At 52.5% G+C, this 19,009-nt stretch overlaps 2 protein-coding genes across 2 annotated transcripts; one reads left to right on the forward strand and one right to left on the reverse strand.

Moving 5' to 3' along the window:
* The first annotated feature begins 1,379 nt into the window (after positions 1-1,379).
* Positions 1,380-14,400, forward strand: LOC136505693 (uncharacterized). The gene is made up of 5 exons (XM_066500843.1): positions 1,380-1,573; positions 1,723-1,894; positions 2,430-2,507; positions 2,682-2,921; positions 14,389-14,400. The coding sequence occupies exons 1-5, from the start codon at positions 1,380-1,382 to the stop codon at positions 14,398-14,400; spliced, it is 696 nt and encodes a 231-aa protein (XP_066356940.1).
* LOC136504125 (histone-lysine N-methyltransferase, H3 lysine-9 specific SUVH1-like) lies at positions 14,393-18,141 on the reverse strand. The gene is made up of 5 exons (XM_066498995.1): positions 18,102-18,141; positions 17,460-17,742; positions 17,376-17,390; positions 15,418-17,169; positions 14,393-14,730 (listed from the first exon to the last, which is right to left on the reverse strand). The coding sequence occupies exons 2-4, from the start codon at positions 17,731-17,733 to the stop codon at positions 15,461-15,463; spliced, it is 1,998 nt and encodes a 665-aa protein (XP_066355092.1). The 5' UTR covers positions 17,734-17,742; positions 18,102-18,141; the 3' UTR covers positions 14,393-14,730; positions 15,418-15,460.
* Positions 18,142-19,009: the final 868 nt, after the last annotated feature.

Below are 19,009 nucleotides of genomic sequence, written 5' to 3' on the forward strand. Positions count from 1 at the left end.
GGAGGGCCTCGTCCGCCGTGGCCTCCTCCGCCCACTGTCCGCAGTCCAGGAGTGGCTGTTACCTGGCGACGAGGGTGAGCCGGTGCCGCCTGAAGGGTATGTCGTCTCTTTTGCCATCTTCCATGAGCGGGGATTCGGGGTACCCGCGCACAGATTCCTTCGGGGGCTGCTGGATTACTATGAGGTAGAGCTGCAGCATCTAACTCCCAATGGGATTCAACACATGGCCGCGTTTGTTGCCCTGTGCGAGGGTTTCCTGGGAATCGATCCCCATTTTGATCTGTGGCGATATTTCTTTAACATTAGTTTGTCGAAGAGAAAGATTGGGGGGAAAGATGTGAACGCGCCGATGGGATGTGCCAGTATTCATCTGCGCTCTACCCGGTCGAGGGGTTACCCATACATGCGTCTGGCGACATCCAACAAGGGATGGCACTCGCAGTGGTTTTACGTTAGGGATGATGTGAGTGCCACCCTACCGAGGTACACTGGACGCCTTATTGTAGATGCTCCGGAGTCGTGGGGCTGGGGCGTCCAGTCCAAAGACAAGAAACACATCTCCGGCCTTCTTTCCGCCCTCCAAGCCCTGAAGGGCCGGGGTGTAAAGGGGACGAGGATTATCGATGCCTACCATGCGAGGAGGGTGGCGCCGCTGATGGCGCGTGTGCTTCCCCTGCATCGGATGATGCCTGGGATATCGTTTGAGGGGACGGTGCTCGTTGACGAGGTGCTCCCTTACTCGGAAGTGGCGCAGCGCATCAAGGAGGCGATGGAGCCGACGAAGGATTCTGCAGGTAAGGTCCTCGACATTGTATATCCGGTGCCCAGACACCCCCCAATGCGGCTGGAGCCTGGATTCTTTGAATTCGTAAGCCCTCTTTTCCCGTGCTCTTTTCTTTTTCCTGGATCTCCATTTTTTAACACTTGCTTTGTGACGTTGGGACCAGCCGAGGGGACTGGTCTTCAAGGACAGTCCGGTTCTGCTGCTGAAGGACAAGGCTGTGGCGACGGCGAATCGACTCGCGGCCGAGCGGGCCAAGAAAGCAAGGGAGGAGATGAAGAAGGCAAAATGACTAAAGCAGGAGGCACGGGATCGGGGAGAGGACGTGAGCAGCGAGGACGACGACGACGATGATGATGATGACAATGACGACGAGGTAGCCGTCGGCGTGGATTGGGGCATCCTAGAGGATGAGGACACACTGACAAGTGGCCACCCATCCGTGCAGGGGCCCTTCCCTTTCCACACGGAGGGAAGTGAATCGATGAGGTCAGTGGATGCCGGCGAGTCCGCCGCTTCGCACGTCGTGCCGGCCGAGGACCAGTGGACGGGGGGGGGGGGGGGGGGCGGGCTTGCTGCCGCCAACCCTGAGGCGACGATGGAGAGGAGCAGCTCTGGTGCTGCACCCCGTGAGACGATGGAGGGGGGCGGCTCCGGTGCCGTGCCCGACGAGATGATGGAGAGGAGCGGCTCTAGAGCCGCGCCCCGTGAGACGATGGAGGGGAGCGACTCTGGTGCCGCGCCCGACGAGATGAACCCCCCTGCCCCGGAGCAGGGGGCAGGCTTGAAACGGTCTCGCCTAGATGAGTCGGGGTAGGGATCCAGGGATCCGTCCTCAAAACATTTCCGCCGGCCGAGGACGTCAATGTAAGCTGCTGATTCCCCTGTTTTCATCCTTTTTCCATTTCTATTTTGACTTAATGGTTATTACCTTTGTGCAGGTTCTTGCGGACGGGTCACCCCCTGGGGCTGGCGCCCAAGAAGAGTCTCGCCCTTCAAGCGGGACAGACAGCGTCGCCCGGAGTCACCCCTGTTTCGGACAGGAGTGGTGCTGACGTCGGGGCCGCGTTGGCTGACCCGACGGCGCCCGTGGTGGTTCCCACGCCCGCGGAGGTTACTGAGCGAGCGGCCTCCTCCATGGCGGACGTGGAACAGCCGGCCGAGGGCCATATACCGCCGGTGGAGGTGGTCGTGACCGCGCCAAGCCAGGATCAGCCAGGCACGGTCGTGGTGGCGCCCAAGGGCGTAGTGCAATCTGCGCCACCAGGGGCCCAGGTGGATCCGCCCGTGGCGCTCGAAGCGGCCCAAACGGAGGAGGGTCCAGCCGGAGGGTCCTCGAGTGTGGCGGTGGTGCCGCACAGGGTCAGGAGGGAGGAAGCCACTCCCCTGCACAGGGGGAGCCGCCGCTCCAGTGGATGGCCGCTCAGGACCCGACGTTGTCTATTTTCTCGCTCGATGATCATTTCGAGAGCATGGAGCGGGAGGGTCTTGACATCGGGATCTCGACCATGCTGAACGCCCTGGACCAGGCCAGAGGAGCCCTCCGTGAGATCGTTATCCCTACTACTCAGGTATTTTCTGGGCTTTCTTTTTTCTTCGTATGTTTTTGTGTTTTCGCATTTCTGATACCAGTCTTCTTCCTCTTCAGGTTCTCGTTGCTCGTAGCCGAAATAAATCCCAATTCCTCTGCGAACAGAAGGCGGAGTGGGATCGCCTCTCCGAGGAGGTCCGACTGCGAGCAGACATGGCCGCCCAGCTTGCTACCGCCCAGGAGCGGGAGGCCCAGGCGCGTCAGGACGCGGAGGAGGCCCATGGGATGTTCGAGGATCTGTCGGCGAGGTCTAAGCTGGATGGGGAGGAGATTGCCAGGCTCCAAAAAGAGCGAGACGAGCTGCTGTAGAGGAATGTCGTGGCCAATGAGAAGGCCGGCGAAGTCCTAAAGGAGCTGGAGATGGAGCGGGAACTCCGGCGGGAGGCCGAGAGTAGGGCCATGGCCCTCCAGCAGAAGGTGGACAAGGACGTTGAGGTGGTCCGCTCTCTCCGGGCGGAGCTCAATGACGCGGTGAACCGAAGGTTGAGCGCTGAAAACGTCTCCATCAAGCTGGAAAAAGAGGCTGCCTATGCACGAAGGGCCCTTCAGGTTGAGAGCGATGAGCATGATCTTCTACAAGCTGCGGTCGGGGTGGTCCTTAATGCCCTGAATGTGACGGAGCCGGTGGAGACCAGCCCGCTCGCGGCTCGTGTCGCAGGTATCACGGCTCGGGTGGGCCAGCTTGAGGAGAGTGCCTTTCACGCCGGGATTACCCAGGCCTTCACCGTCGCCCACGCTCATTATGAGAAGGAGATCAACCTGAAGGTGATGAGCGAAGGCTTCTCGTCCACCTATGAGGATGAAGAGCTAGAGGAAATGGAGAAGATGGTTGCTCCCCTTGCAAAAAACCTGGCAGACAATCTGAAAGAGATGGTTCTCCCTCCGCGGGAGTAATTAGTCGAACAATTTTGAGAACAACTTATATGTAATATGTGGACAAGTGTCAGTATTTTTCGAGTCTGGACGCGGTTTCGTGATTTTGCGTCGTAATTTCGTTTTGTTTAATTTTTTGCGATCTTACCAATCTGTTCCCCTGAATTATGCCGCTGGTCATGATGCGAGGAGATTGTTTCGAAAGGAAGAAAGGAGGTAGCCGTACCTTAATCAGCCCCCGAGTAAGGTCCGACCCCCAGCATTTGCTGGGGTCGGGGGTTACTGGAGATCGGAACTGTTGTTTTGGTGACAGGGTCGATGAAGTCTATGGATGGCATTGCAATATTCCCTGCCCTGTCTTCCAACAGAAATCCCCAACTGAGGATTTTATGGGCTCAGCAAGGTGGGGCCTTCGAACCTGTGTCCCTATATTGATTGGCTCGAGCCCTCGGGCTTTGTTTGGGTCTGACAGGGGTCGGCCGTAATTTGTGTGTTACCCCGTCCTCGATTTTCGTAATCGGAGGGGCTGAGTAAACGACACTTGCCTCGACGGCTCGAGTATCGCGCTCAATGAGCTCACTAACGGGTACATTCGTGTGGAATCTGGGTCCATCATTTGCTGATGGGGTTGGCAGAGCCCTCTGGTGGCACTCCACAATTTCTTAACCCGCCTCCCGGCAGATGCCCGAGCCGTTCGATAGGCTTAGGGGGCCCGATGGCCTCTCCTCGATGGAGATTCTGTGGGTTTGGCTCGGGGTTAGAATCGAACGAGAAAAGGTTGAGACGTCCCTGTCCGCTTCTGAGCGGGGTCGGGCAGGTCCGCTGGGGCTCGTCTCGGTTATTTCTCCCTGGCTCTGTTTGGCATGAGGTGGCCTCGAGCCCTTCGTGGACCAACCTTCGAACCTCGGCCTGTGGTCGCCTATATCGAATGAGGCGATGGCCGTTTCGTGATGCGACACGAAGCGTTGGGATGTTTTGCATATGTATAATCGAAATGAACGTGGGGTCGGTAACGTTACCTTGGCGGTATGAGTGATGAAAAGCTCCTACCAGATGTGTCCGTGTGGGGTTCGGACCCTGATGTTTGCGATGAGGTTGGAGTAACCTGCATAAGAATCGCTATTCTTTGTTTTTCGTATCTCGGTGGTGATCTGAGCCGTTTAATTAACTTGGGCAGCCTGACAGCTTCTCCTTTGGGAGAGACTCTATAGGCGGACCCCTCTGAACCCTTTTTGAAAAGGCAGACGTTGAAGCTGGAGATGCGAGAGGCATTTGAGCATGATTTTTCTGGCGAATAGAAACACCGTAGCTACCGAGGCGTAGGGTCTGCTAGTTCGTCCAGTTTTTACTCAAAGTTTTATGCCCGTATTTCACATCCTTAGTTTCAAGTGTACGGAGGGGGTCGGCAGCCCCCGAGTGATGTTCGTGTTCCCTCTTTTTGACGGGGTTGGAAGCTCGAGAATGAATTTTAACGCGTAAAGTAAGAAGGCGGAGATGCTTATCTTTCTTTGGACGTTCGTTCATCGTGTCTTCTGGGCCAAACGGCCGGCACAGGAGATCTGAAAGGTCCTGTCGTCGGATCGTCCGTGGTCCTGCATGGGGAGGTGAAGGGCTGTCTGCCTATGTGGGCGCCTTAATTGCCACGTCCGAAGTGGGTCAATGGTGGGCCATACCCAGGCAGTGCTCAGTTTGACCAAAGAGGGATGCCTCATCGACCGGGGTGTGTCCCGTCAGATATCAATCAGCATTGATTGCGTATTTAAAGAGGGGAAGGGAGAGGGTTTTTCGTCCAACCTTTCGCCTTTCCTTAGCTACAGCGCCTCCTCTTTAAATAGGGAGGGGGAGAGGAGTTCTCATCCCACCTCCTTTTCTGCCTCCGAGCCGCTATGTCTCCTTCTTCTTCCTTTCCGCCGAACGCGTCCGTGCGTCGCGGCAGTTCCTGAGTGAGGAAGAGTAATGCCAGAGAGAAAGAGAGAACTCACAAATTTGCTCGTGAGTCTGGTGCGTGATGTCGAGCTGGAGGTTATCCAACGTAGATGAGATGGTGCGTGCTGCCCTTGCTGAGGAGTCGCTGCTGCTGAAGGAGAAAAGGCGCCGGTGGGCGTTGTACGTCGTCGACTACGCCGTCGTCCGCTGTGCTCCTCCTTTGGCGGGAGGCGTTTCCTACCCATACGCCGTTGTTAGGGTTATGGCTAGGGATGATGGCGTAGTCCCCGGACGCTCTGGCGGAGGCGTCGCTGTCGGGGTTGCGGCTGACGACGATGGCATAGTCCCCGGACGCTCCGGTGGAGGCGTCGCAGGGGGTGGCGCCTTCGAGGATCTAGTGAAGCGGCGGGATATCGGGAGGTCACCGATGGAGAGCGTGGCATGGCGACCGTAGTAGACGAGCTGGCCCATGTACACGCCCCAGGCATCGCCGATGGAGAGCGTGGCATGGCGACCGCAGTAGACGAGCTGGCCCGTGTACACGCCCCAGGCGTCGCCGATGGAGAGCGTGGCACGGCGACCGTAGTAGTACTTGTAGTAGAGCTAAGCAGAGACTGTAATGAAATAACTTTTGTGGGGAAGCCCCCAAGTAAATAGTCCTCTGAATTTATAAGTATATTGTTCATTTTTGTAATGAAATCGCTTTGTAAGTGACGAATTTGTGCGAAAAATGAACAAAATTACATCCTTTGCTTATGGCAAGCAATTTTTTTTCTTTCTCCTTTCTGTAGGAATGATTTTAGTGCTTTCCGACCCTTCTCATGGTCTAAGTCATAAGCAGCTAGGAACGTGGGTGAACTAATTCTGATTGAACTGGTGAGCAAAGAGGTTGCAGCCGCCGGGGCGTGGGTGTCTCGCAGTCCTACCAGTTGTATTCAGAATTGGTTCCCAAAATCTTAGACCTTGGGACTCGTTTATGAGGCGAATGAAAAACTTAGAGGATGTTCGTAAATATAACACAGGAAGTTTTTTGCAAGCGTAATACTTGTACTACATATGTCACATGTTACGATCACATGCCAGCCCCCGAGTGAGGTCTGACCCCTCGCGATTTGAAGGGGTCGGAAGTCACTAAGGATCGGGGTTTTGTTATGACAAAATCTGCTAAGGAAGAAGTGTAAGCTTATTTTAAGGATAGAAACGACGTAGCTGCTCGATGTTCCAGGCGTTGGTGAAGACCTCGCCATTGATGGTTTTCAACCGGTAGGCGCCTGGGCGAAGTACTTCCGCGACGATGTAGGGCCCTTCCCAGGGCGGAGAGAGTTTGTGGCGGTCCTTGTTGCTCTGCACAAGACGGAGGACGAGGTCTCCGACGTTGAAGGCTCGACCCCGCACCCATCGGTTGTGGTACCGTCGCAATGCCTGCTGGTACTTAGCCGAATGGAGGAGGGCGACGTCGCGGGCTTCATCTAGCTGGTCCATGGCGTCTTGGTGAGATGCTTCGGCCCCCTGTTCGTCGTATGCTCTGATTCTCGGTGCTCCATAATCGAGGTTCGTTGGGAGAATGGCCTCAGAACCGTAGACCATGAAGAAATGTGTGTAGCCGGTGGCCCGGCTAGGAGTTGTCCTTAGGCTCCAGAGCACGGCCGGGAGCTCAGCTAGCCAGCGTGCGTCGAATTTGTTTAGTCGGTTGAAAATTCTGGGTTTGAGGCCTTGAAGAAGCATGCTGTTTGCGCGCTCGACCTGTCCGTTCGTCCGGGGGTGTGCGACGGCTGCCCAATCGATTCGGATGTGTTGTTCATCACAGAATCGAATGAATTTCCTACCGGTGAACTACGTGCCGTTGTCTATGATGATGGAGTTCGGTACTCCAAAGCGATGGATGATGTCGAGGAAGAACAGCATGGCTTGCTCGGATTTGATCGTGGATATTGGTCGAGCTTCAATCCATTTTGTAAACTTGTCTATGGTGACAAGCAGGTGGGTAAAGCCCCCGGGGGCCTTTTTGAGTGGCCCAACCAGGTCGAGCCCCCAGACAGCGAAGGGCCACGTGATGGGGATCATCTGGAGAGCCTGGGGCGGGAGGTGTGTTTGCCAAGCGTAATATTGGCACCCTTCGTAGGTGCACACAATTTGCTCGGCATCGGCTACCGCGGTGGGCCAGTAGAAACCTTGTCGGAATGCATTCCCAACCAATGTTCTTGGTGCGGCATGATGACCGCAGACTCCTCCGTGGATGTCGCTCAGCAGGAGTTTTCCCTGTTCGCCAGGGATACAGAGTTGCAAAATCCCGCTGTGACTCCGTTTGTAGAGTTCGCCTTCTACAAGAATGAAGGACTTGGCACGTCGTGCGAGCCGTTGGGCTTCCGTCTTGTCTGCCGGTAGTATGTTGTGGAGGAGGTAGTCGAGAAAAAGTGTTCTCCAGTCATCGGAGGGGTCGGACTCTGCTGCTGGGTCCTCTTCGAGCTCCATGACCTCGGGGTCAGGTGGAGCGGTTGGAGGTTCGGCCCCTGGGGTCGGACTAGATGGGTCATCGTCGGCTTGTTCCGACCCCGTGTAGCGTACCGAGGGTTTGTGTTGGTCACTGGCAAAGACGCCTGCCGGGACTGGTTCTCGGCTAGATGCTGCTTTCACAAGCATGTCGGCTGCTTCGTTGAGGCGCCTTGGGATGTGATTGAGTTCGAGGCCGTCGAACTTGTCCTCTAGCCGTCGGACTTCTCGACAGTATGCCTCCATCTTAGCGTCGTGGCAGCTTGACTCCTTCATGACTTGGTTGACGACCAGCTGGGAGTCACCTCTGATGTCAAGGCGTCGGATGCCCAGCTCAATGGCGATTCGTAGGCCGTTGACGAGCGCTTCATATTCTGTAATATTGTTTGATGAGGGGAAATGGAACCGAACCATGTACCTCATGTGGACCCCAAGGGGAGATACAAAGACTAGTCCTGCTCCGGCGCCCTTCTTCATCAACGATCCGTCGAAGTACATTATCCAGTACTCTTGATCGACGGCTGCTGGTGGCATCTGGACCTCGGTCCATTCCGCGATGAAGTCAACTAGTACCTGAGATTTGATCGCTGTTCGGGGAGCATAGGAAATGCCCTAATCCATCAGCTCGAGTGCCCACTTTGTGGTTCTTCCCGTAGCGTCATGGCTACGAACGACCTCGCCGAGGGGGAATGACGTCACTACTGTCATGGGGTGTGACTCAAAGTAGTGGCGTAGCTTCCTTTTGGTGATGAGGACGGCGTAGAGGAGTTTCTGGATTTGGGAGTAGCGGGTCTTGGAGTCGGATAACACCTCGCTGATGAAATATACAGGGCGCTGCACCTTGAAGGAGTGCCCCTCTTCCTCTCGTTCTACCACTAAGGCAGAGCTGACCACTTGGGTGGTGGCCGATATATACAATAGGAGAGATTCTCCGTTATATGGAGGAACTAGGACCGGAGGTTTAGTAAAAAATCGTTTAAATATGTCAAGTGCTTCCTGAGCCTCGGCTGTCCACTCGAAGCGGTCAGATTTCTTTAGGAGTCGATAAAGGGGGAGTCCTCATTCGCCGAGGCGTGAAATGAATCGGCTAAGAGCGGCAAGGCACCCTGTGATCCGCTGAACCCCCTTTATGTTTTGAATCGGGCCCATCCTTGTGATGGCTGATATTTTCTCCGGATTGGCTTCGATGCCACGCTCGGAGACGATAAAGCCGAGCAGCATGCCCCTCAGGACCCCGAAAACACATTTTTCGGGATTGAGTTTGATGCCGTTTGCCCGGAGTTTCGCAAAGGTTTGCTCAAGGTCGGCGACAAGGTGGTCAGCTTGTTTGGTTTTGACTACGATGTCGTCGACATAGGCCTCAACGGTTCGCCCGATGAGGTCTCCGAAGCAACTGAGCATACAATGTTGGTACGTTGCCCCAGCATTCTTTAGACCGAAAGGCATCGAAATGTAACAAAATGATCTGAAGGGGGTGATAAAAGATGTCGCGAGCTGGTCGGACTCTTTCATCGCAATTTGGTGGTAACCGGAGTATGCGTCAAGGAAGCAGAGGGTTTCGCACCCTGAGGTGGAATCGACTATTTGGTCTATTCGTGGCAAAGGGAACGGATCCTTTGGACACGCCTTGATGAGACCGGTATAATCGACACACATTCTCCATTTCCCGCTCTTTTTTTGCACAAGAACAGGATTTGCTAACCACTATGGGTGGTATACTTCCTTAATGAATCCTGCGGCTAGCAGTTTGGCTATCTCCTCGCCGATGGCCCTGTGTTTTTCTTTGTCGAAGCGGCGCAGGCGTTGCTTTACCGGCTTGGAGCCCGGGAGGATCTGGAGAGTATGCTCGACGACCTCCCTCGGGATGCCCGGCATATCTGAGGGTTTCCACGCAAAGATGTCTTTGTTGGTGCGGAGGAAGTCGACGAGCGCGCTTTCCTATTCGGAGGAGAGTGCGGTCCCGATTCAGACTTTTTTGCCCTCGGAGCTGCTGGGATCCAAGAGGACCTCCCTGGAGCCTTCTGCCGATTCGAACGACCCAGTTGATTTCTTTGTGTCGGGTGCCTCTTCGACGACCTTCTCCCTGAGGGTGGCGAGCTCTTTGGAGGAGATGACTGCGGATGCGTGTCCGCAGCATTCGACCTCGCACTCGTAAGCACGCTGGAAGGAGGTGCCGATGGTGATGACCCCGCAGGGGCCCGGCATCTTCAGCTTCAGGTACGTGTAATTGGGTACGGCCATGAACTTTGCGTAGCATGGTCGCCCCAGGATGGCGTGGAAAGTCCTCGGGAACCCCACTACATCGAAGGTGAGGGTCTCAGTTCGGTAATTGGACCGATCCCCAAAAGTGACGGGCAAGTTGATCTGCCCCAGTGGCACGGCTTGCCTTCCAGGTACGACGCCATGGAAAGGTGCTCGGATGGGACGGAGGTTCGTTCGGTCGATGCCCATCTCATCAAGCGTCTTAGCGTACATGATGTTGAGGCCGCTGCCCCCATCCATCAGTACCTTTGTGAGCCACTTTGGACCGACGATTGAATCGACGACAAGTGGATACCTTCCCGGGTGTGGGATGGCATCTGGATGGTCAGTCCGGTCGAAGGTTATGGCGGATTCCGACCACCGGAGAAAGGCTAGCGTGGCCGGTCCAGCGGTATAGACCTCACAACGTGTGACCTTCTGGTGGCGCCTGGAGTCGTAGGCCGTTGATCCTCCGAAGATCATGAGGGCACCGGTCGGTGTTGGGAAGGTGTCGTCCTTCTCCTCCGTGTCGTCAGTGGCGGGAACAGGCTCCTTCCCCTGCTCCCCCTTGTTAAGGCCCCCGGCTAAGTATTTGCGCATAAGGCCGCATTCCTTGTAGAGATGCTTGGCCAGGAAGGCGTGGTTCGGGCATGGCCCCTCGAGCATTTTCTTGAAGTGGTTCGGAGTGCCCTCCGTGGGCTTCCGGCCACCTTTGCGGTCGGCAGCGGCCGCAAGCGAGTTGTCGCGCCGTTGCTTCTTATTTTTCCCTTTGGCGGGACGGTTGGAGGCGCCTTCGCCGGCGTCCTCGTTTCGCCTTGTCTTTCCGTCGGAGCGATCAAAGATGGCTCCGACCGCCTCCTCCCCAGAGGCGTGACTGGTGGCGATGTCCAGGAGTTCCTTGGTAGTCCGCGGGCCCCTATGTCCTAGCTTGTGGACCAGGGATTCGCAGGTTGTCCCAGACAAAAAGGCTCCTATCACGTCGGCGTCGGCGATGTTCGGGAGCTCGTTGCACTATCGAGAGAAGCGCCGGATGTACCCGCGGAGGGTTTGATCAGCCTTCTAGCGGTAGTTCTTGAGGTCCCATGGGTTTCTAGGGCGTTTGTATGTGCCCTGGAAGCTGCCCACGAAGATCTCCATCAAATCCGCTCAACTCTGAATAGCATTGGATGGTAGGTGCTCCAGCCATGCTCGCGCCGAATCGGCCAAGAACAGCGGGAGATTGCGAATAATGAAGTTGTCATCACTCGCACCACCGGCCTGACATGCAAGCCGATAGTCTTCGAGCCAAAGCCCGGGATTTGTTTCGCCAGAGTATTTAGGAATGTTGGTAGGCGGTCGATACCTTAGGGGGAACGCAGCGTTGAGGATGTGTCGACCGAAGGCCTGAGGCCCTGGTGGGCCGGGGCTCGGGCTCTGGTCCTCGTTGCTATCGTAGCGTCCGCCACATCGGGGATGATAGCCGCGGCGTGTTGCTTCTTCATCGTCGCCGTGGTTGCGTCTCCGGGCGTCGATGATGCTGCGTACGTCGCAGTCACGGCCGAGGCGTTGATGTACTGGGATGGCGGAGGGTTGCCTGCCGCCTGGCGGTGTTTGGTGGACGGATGCGTCCTTGGTGGGATGCACTGAGGGCACGCGCTGGCTGGTGTCGGGTTCGTGTCGTCGGGACAACGAACTTTCCGCCTGCTGCCCCGCCGCCCGTTCGAGCAACGTGCGAATTTCTCGGCGGGCGTGGCGATCCTCGGTCGTCGCGGCCTCTGGAAGGCCATGCAGCAAGGCGGTTGCTGCAGCGATGTTCTGACTGGCTCGGGCAAAGTGAGGAAGGGCCCCGTCGTCGGTGAGGATCCTTTGGTGTACGGTGCGGGCCGTGGCGCGCGCGCGCCCCCTGTCTTTGCGGCGTTCAATCTCGCGATTGATGTCCACGTACTCCCGGACAAGCCCTTGCCCGGCCTCATCGATCTCTTGCTGACGAGCCCTTAGCTGCTCCATCCTTAGGCGAGATGGGGCTGTCATCTCTTCCCCGGATCTACTATCAGGGTTGTTTGTAGGGGTGGCCTCTTCCCTGGAGGCGCTTTCGGCGTGACCTTCGGGAGTCTGCGTCATGAAGCATTCCCGGGAAGGGTGGTGGCTCCCCCTACTAGAATCCGAGCTAGAGAACGATCCTAGCTCCTCATTGAGGAGCCTATAGAGGGTCTCCGTATCATGTTCAATCGCCCCCACGAACTCGATGTCCGTAGGTGACTGAACCATACGTAGCGCTAGAAGGTGGCCAGCGGTTGCCGCAGCGTTGCGGAGACCAAACGGAAACGCTGTCGGGGCGCTCTATACGGGACCTTCTGGACACAGGGTGACATTGTGCGAGACCTTCCTTGGTGACTGGACTCCCAGGGAGTTGCCGGGCGGGCCCTCAAGCCTAAGACGTCTGAGGTTGATGGAAGGGTGAGATGGGGCGGCTGAGTGAGTCAGTGCTAACTCTCCTTCTAGTGTGATGATGAAATCTAGGTTGCCGAAACGCACGTGTGCGCCCGGAGCCCAGGTGATTGCGTGGGTGGCCATCCGAGGCCTGATTTGGAACGCGCAAGCCCCCTACCTGGCGCGCCAACTGTCGGTGTTTCGTACAAGCACCGGCAAGTAAATTTATAGTAATGCGCGTTAGGCTCGGATGGTGCGCTAAAGGACACAAGATTTATACTGGTTCGAGCAGAATGTCCCTACGTCCAGTTTGTTGCTGCTCGTGTTATTAGCACTGTGAACGGTTTGTAGTAAGGGGTACAAACGATCGAGAGAGGGACTGGTCCCAAGTCTCTGATGGAAGGGCTGAAGGAAGGTCAAGAGGTTCGAAGCCACTTGACTATGTGTATCTGGGTGTCGTCTCGTTCGGTCTCGAGCCTCCCCTCCACCGTGGGGGAAGCGCATCCCCTTTTATAGAGGAAGGGGGTGGCTTTTACAAGGGCGAGGTTTTAGGATGTATACGCTACTTAGTCTTGTGGCTCACGTCTACCTGGCCTCGTTCTTGATTTGGATGAGCACGAAGGAAGATAAGCGCCCACAATACTGTTGATGTTTCTGTAGAATGTCAGGTTGATTATATAATGCTGCCCTACGCAAAGTGTGGGCTGTAGTACAGTGGTTTTGACTTATCGGCCTCTCCCAGCCTTGCTCCGCACGCCTTCTGGTTCCTGTGAGTCTTTGTCGGAGGGTCGAGGGGTCGGGGTCTGGAGCAACGATGTGGTCAAGGCCTTCTGACTTGGTGGACCTGAGGGGTCGGGAAGCGAGCGCCGCTCCCTCGAGTCCATAGCGTGGTGACGGAATGTCCGTCGTGCGTGGAGGTATTAAGTCCTTTTCTGGAGCGTAGTGATTGTCGTATATCTTCGTCGGGTTCCGTGTCCTAGAGCTGAAGGCGGCGCCTACAACTCTACAGGGCGAGGAGCACGCACCTGTACAACCTTTCGAGCTCTGCGGTGCCTGGAAGGGTCTAAAGCACCTGTCCTGTCATCCCCTGGCAGTACTTTTCCTGCCAGGGCGCAGGGTATGGTCCTTGGAGCCATGGTTGACCCAAACGTCTTGTCTTGCCCTGTACTTATCATCTCTTGGGCGAGACCGACCATCTCGCCTCCGGGGTCGGGCGAGGCGGATTCTATCCCTCAGCCCTCGGGCGAGACCGAGCCCGCCCTAAAGGCGTCGGGCGAGACGGAGTTTATTCCTCGGCCCTCGGGCGAGACCGAGCCTGTCCCAAAGGTGTCGGGCGAGACGGAGATTCACCCCGAGCCCTCGGGTGAGGCAGAGTTACCCCACAAAGACGTCGGGCGAGGCGGAACCGAACTCCTGTCACTCGAACAAGGGATGAAATTGCGCCCTTATACGTCCAGAAGTTTTTCACGTTCGGTGGTTATTGGTTCCTCCTTCTGGGGTACCCTGGTATTAGGTCCCCGACAAAAAAATTTACATGTCACATTTCACACTGGCATTCCATACCTTTTTTTTTTTTTTGCTTTTTTTGTCCTTTGTTTTAATCCCTGCAGGAACAGCTCTAGCAAGAATCATCTAGTAGAACACATTTTATCACAACACACACAGTCATTCTCTGTCCCGTCTAAAGATTTTTTTTAGAAGGGTCAGCAAAAGCTTTGCCACGATTTTTAACAAACGAAGAAAATAAAAAATACAAGGTCGACCCAGTTTTTTTAGTGAAAACTGAGTCCAAAAAACCACCAACTGAAAAAGTGCACCATCAATCCTGACCAACTATAGGAAACATCATCTAAGTAACTAGCGACTTTGCGTCACAACTTGCTCAACCTTAAGTCAACTTGGTAAAAAACGACCCAACTAGCAACTCAGCTGCACAAACTAAACACAAAAAAAAAACCAAGCATAACAACTGCAAAAGGGAAACGACTAACTGACCCGTCCAAAGATTTACTAGTCACATTTCACACTGGCATTCCATACATTGTTTTTTTTTGGTCTTTTGTTTTAATCCCTGCAGGAACAGCTCTAGCAGGAATCATCTGGTAGAACACATTTTATCACACACACACAGTCATTCTCTGTCCCATCCTAAGATTTACAAGTCACATTTCACACTGGCATTCCATATCTGGGAGAAGAGCAACACATTGTTCGTAAACTACTACAGGTCCACGCCATGCATGCATAGTAATACTAGTAATATATACAAAACACCCATCCACTACCACAAAAGACTGAGGGCTTCATTCTACCACCTTCCTCCCCCGTTGCCAGCAACCATCCAAAACAGACTGGTGACTCCCTTACCACATCCGTCATGCTGCTTATGGCAAGCCCAGCCCAAAAGGAACACTACAACCTGAAAACCAAGATAGCAGCATCAGGCAACCAGAACCAGGGCCAAAATGATCTCGTCAAAACTACAGATCAAATTGACACAATCTCATACGTTGACACATATAGCAAGGGCAACAAAAACATGTTAACTCTAAATTATCAATGGCTAGTCCAGGTTTTGGCAAAGCATAGAGGTCAATCGCCTTATCTTTATGCACGGTGTAGAACTGACCTACAGGCTACAGTCCTGATAAAAAGAGTAGTGATGTCTTCTGTATGCTACAAAGATTACACCCACTAGTGATTTTTCTAGGAGGGCAGAGTTTCAAATGCACATGCATTGTTTAAATGCTCACCAAGTAAAAAAAAAAGAATTGTTAAGCATGGTGAGGAAGTAGAATCTACTGTCCACTGACAGACCATGCAAGATTTATTCAGGTTCGGAGTTATCGAACTTATGACAGATACATTCTCTTAAAAAGAAACTAACTGATACAAACATGGGCCCCGTTCGCTGGTCTGAAACTTGGCTGAAACTGGCTGAAAAACACTGTTCCGGCTGAATTGTTGTGAGAGAAAAACACTGTTCCGGCTGAAAAAAGAAGCCGAACAAGCCATTTTTAAGACAAGCGAACGGGGCCATGGACAGAAAATAACGGCTAAGCAGTATGTTTCCATCCATAGTGATCAGAGATTATGTTTTTCTTACCTGCTTTAGTGCATTAGTCCACACTTGCCCAGCACGTCTTTTATCACAAAGAACCTCGACAATTGGTGGAGCCACAGAAGCATGGCTTGAGTTTACAAACATTTGGAATTTTTCCCTTAATGCCAGGAGGAGCTACTCTTGTACCATAATCATAGGTCAGTTCGGTCATGGGAGGAATATGTTTCATCGCAAAAAACATGATATGTGGGTAACTGTCATCGCCATGGTCATACTGCACGGGCTGCCAAAGGAGGTTTGGCGAACAGCTATGATTTAGAAAACGAGCCACATTGCCTGAACGTTTTGCACTTATGACAATAGGCAGCTTCTTCAGATTCTCTGTTGTGGTATTATCACTTTTTTCTTCAAGTAATTCTGCTCCCAGATTCCATCTTGAAACCTTGTCACTGTGCCATGATGTGCGAAAGGTATATTCATCTTCCTCATCACCCATGTTCATATTTGTTTCATCAATGACTTGACCAGCATACTCACAGATGAATGTGCCAGCACGGATGGGATCCCAGGACCGGACACCCCATCCGCAGTCCCCAGTCCAGAAGACCTCAAAGTTAAGATTGACACCTTTCTGTGTGACCCTGTTTCGACAATTTTGACAACACTGGCACGTGGAGGAGCACTCATAAAGCATTGGAATGTGCTTCACAAGCACTCCATTGGCGCTGTAAGGAAGATAACCACTGTTCAGTTGTGCACATGAGCAATTAGTATCACTAGGCAAGCACACACTAGGACACTTGCAGCTTTGTAAAGGTTTTGTCTTGCTGAGTGGCCTTGAATACTCCACTCCAGTAATATAGTCGAAGTAGCTTGGCCCTTTCTGGTCGTCTACATCACTAACAAGGCATACAGGTAGCTTCTCAGCTTTTGATGATATATCCACCCTTATAACATTGTTTCTTGTCACTGGATTTGCTTTCCACTTCTCAGTCTTCTTCCAAACTGAAATTCCATCTCGCTGTCCCGGCTCCCTTCTCAGCTTGTACTTGAAAACACTAAAACCATTCTTTGCTCTGTCCGTCCAGGAATCTTCGACCCAGTAAAGTCCATCATAGATGTAAATTTTGCTCGAATTGCAAAAAGGGTCCTGTGCGCTGCGCACAACCCTGATCAGGTTTTTCTTTTTCATGCTATTCATGAGAGCAAGGTTACCTCTTTCAAGCTTCTGGTCATGCTTATCCTTGTGTCGACTATTGCCTCCCTGACCTGTGTACACCAAAATGTTCATGTCATTGTCGTCATTCTCATAACCACCAGATGAGATGATGCTGACGGCCAGAATCTCATCTTTTCCAGCATGCTTAGCAGAAATGTAATCGATGCCAGCCATGGCAGGTGCATGTAAACCAACAATGCACATTTCAATCCTGAAGAAGAAAATGTCTCCAATTTCAACACCAGGTACAGGTCCTATGATCTTCGAACTGTTGATCCTCAGGCCATTCTGCATCATGAGACTTCCAGCCTTCAAGTCGGCCCGCTTGCCTGCGTCCTCCTTTTCATCCAATTGCAGTATGTGGCGCCGAAGTGAATCAAACATTATCATCGCCTCTTCGACAGATTCTTTTGGGTCACTTGACAAGGATGAACTGAAGGCAAGCTCTTTGTTGAGGCTTCTCTGTATTGACCTGCGCTTGGTGTTAGCTGCATTGGAGCATTCAGCCTGCTGAGTCCTCTTGGCTGTCTTCAGCGGGGTTGGTTTTTTCTGACCAGAAAAGGGCTTGTAGTCTCGTCTGATGATTCATCCTCATGTCGTGGTATTGGAAATGACCTTGACATTGGAGTAGCCTTGAGAGGATCATCTGATGATTTATTTTTGTGTCGTGGCATGCGAAATGCCGCTGAGACTGGAGTAGCCTTGAGAGGATCATCTGAGGATTCACCTTTGTGTCGTGGCATGGGAAATGCAGCTGAGATTGGAATAGCCTTGAGAGGATCATCTGATGGTTCATCTTTGTGTCGTGGCATGGGAAATGCCGCTGACATTGGAGTATCCTTCAGAGGATCATGTGACGATCCACCTTTGTGTCGTGGCATGGGAAATGCAGCTGAGATTGGAGTAGCCTTGAGAGGAATTGGTGACTTTGGTAAGGGTTGACCAAATGAAACTGGAGACTGTTCCGGCGATGTGCAGGACCTGAATGGTGTGACAAAAACTAGCATTGGATCAGTTGATTGAGTTGCCACATCATATCCCATAGGAAGCGGGAACATTGGTGCTAATGACCACAATGGCTTCATTTCCAAGAATTGTTCTTGCTCGTCACTTTCTGATTCATCTTGCGAGTTCTCCATGGCAAACTCCTAGTAGTGGAAATGAACAATGGTCAATAAAAGTCAGTGAAGGTATTGTGATGGTGGCAGTGTGAAACTGACCAGCAAATTACTATTGCTGTGTAGACAATGTCTGTAATTTTGTATGCTATAAACAAGTGAGATGGATATATTAGAATAGAAATGACAAACATAGAGCAGAATATAAGAGAGCACAGACTTCTGGAAAAAAAAACGCAACTTCTGAAAGAAAATAACAGAAGCATAATTTGCTCTCAATCCAAGAAGGAAACAATGAACAAATCTGGAAAAAAAGAAGCATATGTAGTAGTCATCACTACATATGTATTGCGTTGCTGAGCACAGAGAAGCCACACACTCACACTCACATCTAGCTCTTGCTCGTCATTTTCTGATTCATCTTGCGAGTTGTCCATGGCAAACTCCTAGTAGTGGAACTGAACAATGGTCAATAAAAGTCAGTGGGCAGTCTGTATTTGTGATGGTGGCAGTGTGAAAATGGTCAGCAAACTACTATAACCGTGTAGAAAATGTCTAATTTGTATACTATAAACAAGTGAGCTAGCTGGATATATGGGAAGAGAAATGACAAACGTAAAGCAGAATATAAGAGAGAACAGACTTATGAAAAAAACAACAGACGGCAACTTCTGAAAGAAAATAACAGAAGCAAAATTTGTTGTCAAGTCCAATAAGGAAACAATGAACATATCTGAAAACAAAAGAAGCATATTTATTTGTCACTACTCACTACATGTTTTGCTGGGCAGTGAGCACGCACAGAGAGGCCACACAGTCGCACTAGATACATGTATGTATCATCTAAATTTACACAACTAAATTTACAGATGGGACAGGAGGGATCCACCAAAAAAAGTAGAAATGTTTCATCAAGCTACACTGCTGCACTTTCACCTTAGATATCAACTAAAAAAGGGCAGGTACCAATAAAGAAAAGATTGGGAGAAAGAAAATACATAGCGACATTGAAGAGTACGTCCAAGCAACCAGTCAAACCTTAATCCTAGTTTATTCGAGGCAATAATTTAAACTAATACTAGCCGAATCGCATGAGATTATCACAAAGATGATGAGAAACGGAAAGTCATCGCAGATTAGCTGAGAAAGAGAAGATGAGAGGTGTCACCTTGAGGTGTCGTCGGAGCAAGCAACAGTGTAGAGCCTGAGAGTGGAGGAGTCGCAGCTGGAGAAGAAAAGGAAGGCACTAGTTCTACTAGCGGCCTCGTTCAGGTCGCTTGAACCTACTCCCTCCGTC

Source organism: Miscanthus floridulus, chromosome 14, assembly GCF_019320115.1.
Source record: "Miscanthus floridulus cultivar M001 chromosome 14, ASM1932011v1, whole genome shotgun sequence".
Classification (NCBI taxonomy): domain Eukaryota; kingdom Viridiplantae; phylum Streptophyta; class Magnoliopsida; order Poales; family Poaceae; genus Miscanthus; species Miscanthus floridulus.